Source organism: Sinocyclocheilus rhinocerous, unplaced genomic scaffold (genome assembly GCF_001515625.1).
Source record: "Sinocyclocheilus rhinocerous isolate Xijiao unplaced genomic scaffold, SAMN03320098_v1.1 scaffold808, whole genome shotgun sequence".
In the NCBI taxonomy this organism is placed as follows: domain Eukaryota; kingdom Metazoa; phylum Chordata; class Actinopteri; order Cypriniformes; family Cyprinidae; genus Sinocyclocheilus; species Sinocyclocheilus rhinocerous.
Window position 1 is genome coordinate 172,958 of NW_015650699.1, and position 9,380 is coordinate 182,337.

At 35.1% G+C, this 9,380-nt stretch overlaps 1 protein-coding gene across 1 annotated transcript in view; it reads left to right on the top strand.

Annotated features, from left to right (window-relative positions):
• LOC107712307 (vascular endothelial growth factor receptor 3) overlaps nt 1-6,303 on the top strand; it is a 63,952-nt gene extending 57,649 nt beyond the window's left edge. The window contains exons 22-30 of the mRNA XM_016517524.1: nt 1,632-1,726; nt 2,035-2,157; nt 2,894-3,005; nt 3,231-3,330; nt 3,455-3,560; nt 3,702-3,814; nt 5,424-5,544; nt 5,636-5,721; nt 5,851-6,303. Coding sequence (XP_016373010.1) covers nt 1,632-1,726; nt 2,035-2,157; nt 2,894-3,005; nt 3,231-3,330; nt 3,455-3,560; nt 3,702-3,814; nt 5,424-5,544; nt 5,636-5,721; nt 5,851-6,073 — 1,079 coding nt within the window. The 3' untranslated portion in view covers nt 6,074-6,303. The remainder of the gene's footprint in view (nt 1-1,631; nt 1,727-2,034; nt 2,158-2,893; nt 3,006-3,230; nt 3,331-3,454; nt 3,561-3,701; nt 3,815-5,423; nt 5,545-5,635; nt 5,722-5,850) is intronic.
• Nucleotides 6,304-9,380: the final 3,077 nt, after the last annotated feature.

Consider the following 9,380-nt stretch of genomic DNA (forward strand, 5'->3'; position numbering starts at 1 on the left):
TTTTAGATACGCTGTTATTTGTAAATGCTACTGCTTATGTTAGCTTTTAATATACGGTTTTATCCTGATTAAAGCTTTAATACAGTACGGCAACAGCACGCGTGTCCATGTTTAATGGACTTCTTCTCATAGCTATGTGTGTATAATTGTAACAGTTCTTTGCTGGAGGTGAGCTGAATGAGAGAGAGAGAGAGAGAAAGAGAGAGAGAGAGAGATGCAGAGCGTGTGCCGAGCAGGCGACGCAAGGAACAGTATTAAGAGCCGCTGCTTTAGAACATTGATTTTGAAACTTGTGAATCCATTAGAATCGTTAGAAGACAGAATCGCGATTCATATATGAACAGATTTTTACGTGCACCTCTAGTTTTCTCTTCCTCTTCTCTAAAGCAGCGGAGGTCTCGCCCCTTTTGCTGCGTGTTCCCGGGGGCAGGGTTTATCAGGGTTTGTGATGTCATGAACCCGGGAAGTAACTTACCCTAACAGCCGTTTTTGTAGGCATTAAACTGCCAGAATTTTAAAAGACGATATCTCCGTTTGCATTGAACTTTCAGCTTCGTAACTTTGCAGATATTGTTTATGTTCAAACAGCAACATTACACACTAACTAACGTTAAAAAAGTGAAAACGCAATCAACCACCCCTTTAAATTATCCAATAATCTGCTTGCTGTGCAAAAACAGTCATGTTACTTTACATTAGTGAATAAATTTTTTTGTTTGGAGGACGAACGAACAAACGAATGAAATAAAACAATTAACTACATCAAAATTAAATAGTAGTGAACTGTTCATTGAAAAGATGAATGAAGATGAAGTGACATCATTGGAGTGACCAAGTCTCACTTTGAGAAGTCCTACAGTTGAAAAGTTCTACTGTCCATAATTTGTCGTTGATGTTTTTTTTTTCACGCTTGACAAGATTTGTCAAGTATAACATATCTACACTGTCACACAAAACAACAACGTGACTATACTATTTATAGCCGCATTGTTGACTCTTGAATGCTAATGATACAGAAGGCCATAACCTTGATAAGTTTGATAACTTTCCTATTACTTGTTTCGCTTCTGTTTCAGTTTTTATAACCATTTCTTACTATGTGTAAGTACGTTGTTGTTTTTTAGCATGTGTGTTTGGCAGTGTTATTTTTTAGGATTACTGATAAACTACTGTCATTTGATTTGTATTATTTGTATTTGTTATTTATTTTAATTTTAGTTAAATTATGTCTGAATTTTGTAGGCATTAAACTGCCAGAATTTTAAAAGACGATATCTCCGTTTGCATTGAACTTTCAGCTTCGTAACTTTGCAGATATTGTTTATGTTCAAACAGCAACATTACACACTAACTAACGTTAAAAAAGTGAAATCGCAATAAACCACCCCTTTAAATGTAATTAACAAATCATCAAATACCATTAAATATGAAGTGTCTGTATAATAGCATAGCAACATGCTCAAAAGCACTTAGAGCACCTTAACGATTTCATAGCAACACCCAAGCAATCACCAACAACAGCCTAACATCTTTATTGAATTGTCTTCCTGACAATTTTCTGATTTAAATTCTTATATAATGCATTTAAGCTTTTCAAATTTTTTATTTTGTTTTTCTTTCCCCGGCTGCAGTGGATGATCTTTGGAAGACTCCACTCACAATAGAGGATTTGATATGCTACAGCTTTCAGGTTGCTCGAGGGATGGAGTTTCTGGGATCTCGTAAGGTACATTTCAAACATGTATTCAAGCTCATCTTCTCTGATGGATCACTAGTCACATTTAGCGGGTTGTAGCTTATTAATAGTTGAACTCTTCAATAGCAGTCCATGCTCATCAAATGGGGGAAAGATTTGCTGGATACAGATTTTTTCAAATTGGAACAAATGCCTAGAACATATGAAAAAAATAAAATCTTATAATAAATCAAAAAACATATTTGATGATGAGAAAGTAGCAAATATTTTAGATCTGCTGATCTATTGTGAAATAAGGTATAGATATAGATATAGTAATCTTGATTTTGGTCTGACAGTGCATTCATCGTGACCTGGCGGCCCGCAACATCCTCCTGTCCGAGGACAATGTGGTGAAGATCTGTGACTTTGGTTTAGCACGGGACATCTACAAAGACCCTGACTACGTGCGCAAAGGCAATGTAAGAGAAACCCTTCACATAAAAGCATGATCCACACAGATCTCTAGTGTAGTATAGCAGAATGAATCTCCTGGAAACTGTGAAGACAAAGTCCAGGTCAGGATCATGAGTGTTGGATTTTTCACTGAAAAATCAAAAAGGAAATTTGATTCAGTGCTAAATTGTCTTGATGCTTGAAAAAAGGCTAAAAAAAATTTTTTATTATTTGAATTGTAAAGCATTTATATGTAATGGTAGTGTTTGTAGTACAGCATTTAATGTAAAAAAAAAAACATATCTGTAATAATCATTTGGGGGGGAAAGTTGCTTAATTGACATTAAAATAACTTTTTTTTTATATTACCTGGACATGCAAAATGTGACCCCACATGAGATTTAATATGAATGCATTTCAGTAAAGGCCAGTGGTCAAAAATGACTTGTCTGGCCTTTGCGTCATGATATAAAAATATCAGCAATCCAATGAAAATTGACAGAAATGGTGAGGCAACTTTGATTACATACTAATTATCATTTGAAAAAATACAGAAGCAAAAGATGAACATGTAACAATACTGGTAGCGTTACTGCATGACATAAACATAATGAAGCAGAAAGGGTACATTTATGAGATTACTCTTGAGAGGCATTGATGAATGTTTGACCTACTGCAAATCATATCTGATCTCCAAGATCATGATGAGAGTGTATTCTCTCACAGGCACTATTATAGGTGAAATGTTATCTGTCTTTGCAGGCTAGACTGCCGCTGAAGTGGATGGCTCCAGAGAGCATCTTTGATAAGGTTTACACCAGTCAGAGTGATGTATGGTCATTTGGAGTACTGCTCTGGGAGATTTTCTCACTAGGTAAGAGTCTACCTGATACCTGAGCACCGGCAATTCCTCAAACCCAACCTTTTCTCTTCTTTTCCGCTCATATATATATATATATATATATGATTATTATTATTATTGAGCCTTCAAATAAAGTGTTACCCTACAAATTAATTTAGTTCTGTTCTAAATTTTCTTAAACGTGTATGGAGTCTTTGATCACAGACTTACAGACTTGATTGTATCATGTCCCATTAGGAGCGTCTCCATACCCCGGCATCCAGATTGACGAAGACTTCTGCAAACGACTTAAAGACGGTACCAGGATGAGGGCACCAGACAACGCATCCCCTGAAATGTGAGCATTGGCCTGATGACTGTGTCTGTGTGTGTTTGATCTACTTAAGGCTGCTAATCAGACTGATGGCATCATTCAGTGATGAAACTCTGAGCGCTCTGATGTGTGAGATGTGTTCTGCTAGATATGGCATCATGCTGGCCTGCTGGCAGGGCGAGCCCAGGGAGAGACCCACGTTTCCAGCTCTGGTGGAGATACTTGGAGATCTACTTCAGGAAAACAGTCTACCCGTGAGGGAAAAAAAACTTATGAGATTCTGTACATTCTGTACACTACCTTCTTTATATTTAAAGTCAGCTGGTTATAAAACTGATAGAATGGCTAATGTTGTATATTTTAATGATTATGTGAAATGTATTGTTTTTTTTTAGGAAATCCCGTTCAATGTGTCTCAGAGCTCAGAGGATGATGGCTTCTCACAAGCTTCCTCTAGACAACCATCACAAGAGGAGATCAGACTCGCCTGCAACACAATGTCCACTCGGTACATACACATTTTATATCAGTGTTGGGGGCCTTACACTGACTTCCAGTGTTCTTAACCCTGTAAAGCCTGACATATGAAATAAGTCAGAAAAATACCTCACACTCAAGGAGGAAAAAAACATCCATTTTATTCAGACATCCAAAAAAACTAAAAATTTGCGATTTGGGGCTCTTGTTGATATTTATGAAATTCTGATTCTGAAATTCTGAAAGCTTGCAATGTAAATCAATGAGATCTTTATAGCTCTATAACAGACGTCTTACATAAAATGCATATAAATATCAGTTGTCACTCTATATCTCCTATCTCCCAATAATATGTCTTAGTAAGATGATATTTAAATGCTCAGGTTAATTATCAAAGCTCTGTAGTTTTTATTGTGGGGGGGAAAAAATCTGATTACTTTTTGTGTATCATTAACAGTGTTCATGAAAACTAAAAAAAAAATGCTGACAACTTATACAAGCTAATCTGTTATTACTCAAGCATAAAAATGATATGGTACATGCATAATAGTAAGCTAATAACAGTTTAACATAAACAGTGAGTCATCCAAAACTTCAAAATCATCCAGCGTACACTTTTGGTCTTTTATGACTAGTCCCACAATGTTCTGGAATGTTCCAGAAAGCACTAGAATATTACAGAACGTTACAGAAACTTCTAGAATGTTCCCATCCTTGCAAAAGCAAAATATCTTTAAAAAAAAAAAAAAAAACATGCAAATTTATTACAAACTTGTCTGTACTATACCAATGTTTAATAATTAATAATAGAAGTTCTAAAATGTACCTGACCTAAATTTTTACAAAAATATTGATGTGTACTACGACCTGAAGGGGGATGTTTTTAGTGTTCTGCTAGCTTTTACTTGCTCAGTATAACCTATCAACGACAGAAGGCATGTAGTAGATTGTGTGCAACAGATTTTTCAAGCAAAGTTTTGATTATGTTAATAATTAGAGGCCTTAGAAATTCATGTACATCAAATATGATACAGTAGGTTTAATAGGGTTAAATAAATGTCTGTAGTGTTTGCTAATGCTTGTAGTATGTTGGATTAGGGATTTGAATAAGCCTATAACCCTTAGTATGAAAAATATCTTATGTCTATGATAAATCATGTGTCTTATCAAGGAGAGGTGTGCTATTGTCTTTCTAAACAATCAGACTTAGATTTTTACATGGTGGACAATGAAACCAAAAAAAACATTGAATGATATCTTCATCTCTCAAGACTAAAATATTATAGTCACAGCCACCTAGCAACCAGTCAGAACACCTTAGGAACCACATAACAGGACTGTGCTGGACTTTCCACTGTACTTATGCCCCTTTGTTGAATATACAGTGGGTACGGAAAGTATTCAGACCCCCTTAAATTTTTCACTCTTTGTTATATTGCAGCCATTTGCTAAAATCATTTAAGTTAATTTTTTTTCCTCATTAATGTACACACAATCTTCATCTCTCAAGACTAAAATATTATAGTCACAGCCACCTAGCAACCAGTCAGAACACCTTAGGAACCACATAACAGGACTGTGCTGGACTTTCCACTGTACTTATGCCCCTTTGTTGAATATATATGCTTCTCTCTGCCCAGATATTACAACTGCGTGCCTTTCGCTGGCTGCATCATGGTCGGACCCTCCAGCACGTGTCACTCACGAGTGAAGACCTTTGAGGAACTTCCTCTGGAAATGACATCACACAAGACACATCATGTACGACTAAGACCTCCAATATATGTATCGTTTTTATAAGCTGAAGAATGTTAACATGTATATTGTCTCATACATCTTTGTGTCCCTTTAGGACAGCCAGACAGACAGTGGGATGGTTTTGGCATCAGATGAGCTCGAGAGGTTTGAACACAAGCACAGAGGGGCCATGTTGAAAACGTAGGTGAAACTGAAGATTATGCACACCATTTATCATTAGAAAAATGACTATGGCTATGGCTCACTTCATTTATAATGGTTTAGTTTTCATACTCTGGAGTTGCATTAAGCATTGTGTAAACTCTGTAGTCCATCGGAGGGCCGCAGCACAGAACGCCTCATCAGTTCTCCGTCCATGAGCAGCAATGGCAGCAGCAGCACACTGCGCCCACCCTTCTTCAGCCAGCTCTCGGGCCAAACCTTCTACAACAACGAGTACGGCCAGCTGTCGGAGGAGGGCGTCAGCGACTTCTTCTCCTCGTCGGATCAGGCCATATACCAGGGAGCCTGCCCGGCAACCTCCAACCTGTAACAGCACTGATTGGCCAATCGTAACCAGGCCCCGCCCCCTCACAACTAACTGAACTGAAGTCTAGCTTTGTTAAGTTCTCTTAGCAGCCACTGGGTGGCACCATTATGTCCATTTCAAACCAAAAAAGTATTGTATCGCCTTAGTTACATATATCTTTATATAAAGAGTAAACTTCTTTTTATTTGTACAAAAAAAGAGAGAAAAGAACCAGGATGGAGGAAAAAAATAAAATAAAGGACTATATCATCTTTTGACTGATTTATTTATTTTTTCATTTTATAAAGTGGCATTTGATGTAAAATATTTTTTAAAATTGACAAATTTTACAAGACTGCGTAATATACTATTATTCAACTATATTGTTATATTTTAATAATAATTTTATGGAAACATGTATTATATATTTTTATCAGTAGAAATTATTATTAAAGACAATAAACTCAAAGTACTCATTTAATAACCTAATTAAGATCGAGTCTTGTGTTAAATGGCTCCATAATGTTTATTTTGATTCTTTTTTAACATTATGGTACACCTTAAAAAAAAAAAAATAATCAGAATTTTGAAAAGACATTCAAACACAAACAAACAAACCGGCTGTTGCTGTGGTTTATTCTAACCATGGTAAACAAAGACAGAAAAATGTGGCGTAGCCCAGAAGATGACATCCATGTGACTAAATGATCAAATACGGCTAAATTATAACGAGCACGGAAACTCAACAATCATGGTTTGTTTGATTTAAATAACTTTAAAGGTTCTAAAAGACTATGACATATCCAAGTAGTTGTGCCGCGAAGCTGAAATGTAGGTTGTGGTTTCTGTTCTCATTAAATGAAGTGAAAATACACTTCTCTTGTCATGTCAACTTGTGGCAACGTTTGACGCATAGCTTGCTTTCATGTGGAACAGTCCTGTGTAACCAGTACAACCAGATTTTGGAACATGGTCAAAACACTGACAGGAAATTATTCAGCTCTTTACAGCAGTGTTGAGAGGGAACGCTAGACAAGACGTAAACAACACGTTTCCAGCCTAATCTTCAAAACAATAAAAGGTTAACCAATAAACATTATGCACTGAGGAAATAAAAGTATCATTAAGCCACAGAGTACCTTTACAGACATGGAAATAAACCAAAAGCATTCCTTCAAGAGTCTTTCAGGTAAAAAAGAAGACATTCAGAATTTCCCTTCAATCAAACTAAAATAAAGGACCAGGTTAAAGAGGTTAAAAACCTTCAGGTTCATCTCCTGAAATACATACAGCTCACAGATCACCCCCAAATCGAAAGAAATAATCCAAACAATTTTAATGTTCCTAAAATTGGATTGATTTTCTTGTGACATTTTCATGATAATTAAATACATTTAACCCCAAATTCTCATTACCATAATGCATCTGGACAGTATTCTCATTGATGATAATTCCCATTAGTGTAATACAACACTGTAAAAATACAGTAAAATTGTTTAAATCTGCACATATTAAAAGCAAAATATATATATATATATTTATCAGTTATTATTTCTCTTGTGGAATTTAAACCAATCTTAGACACTATGCCTTGTATGTAACACTATACACTTACACATCTCAGTAACGTTCCAGTGAGCGAGACAGGTTCTTTCCACATCAGTTCCACTATTAAAGTTTTGGGTGAATTAATATGGCAGTGAAGTAAGGAAACCACCTACATCCTCCAAATGAAATCCCTGTAATTCATTGTATTAAATGTTTAGAGATGAAAACCAGTCTATCCAAATGAGCACACCGAGAAATGAACTGGCGTGACAATGTTTTCCAGTTGTGGCTAGTGTGGGTCAGGTTGTAATGACGGGTGTGCAGAGGTTTGGCTGGCATAAATAAAAGACATGGTACGCAGATATGAGTACTCATGACATTTTCCCAATCTGGATTTTCTTCCAGGCTTCAGAGGCCGTGAATATGCAGGAGTCAATGATGCCGGCCACTGTGAACGTCCCGCCGATGATAGCGCAAAATTAGCTAACAGTGAGAATTGGTCCCTGAACTAAAGTGTTACCAAGCTTTTTCCATTGTCATGCATAATCAAAGATCGACTCTTTGACGTTACAATAATATATATCATTGAATTAGTAAATAATCACACAGTAATTCACAGCTGCACAGTACTGTGCATTAGTATACTGGGCTGTCAGTGCTCTATACTGAGCACAGAGACACACTGTTTATCCGTGTATGGCATATGGTGCATTCAGCTCATATCGGATAGATCATATTTACGATGAATGCACATGATCACCTCCAAAAAGTTGTAATTACAAAGCAGGAAACTCTCTTTAAACCCTGCGCTTCTGTTTATTATGAAGAACAGCATAAGGTGCTGCTGGAGGAACTCGATCTGTGTTTAGTGCAGCGTTTCCCAAACCTGCTATTATTTATATACTATCATTGTTTTATTATGTATTTCTTTATCAAATTTTGAATTAGCTTTTATTTTTATAATTTCAGTACTGATTTTAATTTTAAGATTTTAAGTCATTTAATCAGTTATTTGAAATGTTTTAAATTAAATTAATTATTCTGTGTCATTTTGTTATGTGCTTTTGTCATTGTTATTAGTTTTTTATATTTCTATATAGTTTTAAATTATTTTTTATTTTAGTTTTAGTAATATTAGTACTCCTACTTAAACTTATTTTGCTTCAGTTAGTTGCCAAGGCAACATTTCTCATTTACATTTAAGTTTTTTTATCTAGTGTTTATACTATATTTCAGCTTTATTCAAGTTTTAATAGTTTTAGCTTTAGTTAATAATAACATTATTCCTAATAGATTGCAAGATATAAACTCTGAATTGCAATATATAAACTGAATTATGAGATATAAACTGAATTATGAGATATAATTCAGTTTATATCTCATAATTCCGTTTATATCTCATAATTCAGAATGTACATCTCATAATTCAGATTTTATATCTCATAATTCAGTTATGTACATTCTGAATTATGAGATATAAACGGAATTATGAGATATAAACTCTGAATTATGAGATATAAATTCTGAATTATGAGATATACATTCTGAATTATGAGATATAAACTCTGAATTATGAGATATAAATTCTGAATGAATTATGATATATAAACTGAATTATGAGATTTTAAAAAATCTGAATTATGAGATATATAATCTGAATTATGAGATAGAAACTCTGAATTGAGAGATATAAAATGTAAGAGATGTACTGCGTTAGGCTAACTGAGACTTGCATATCATTGCTCTCTTGTTGATTTTGATTGCTTCCATTGTCTTCATTTGT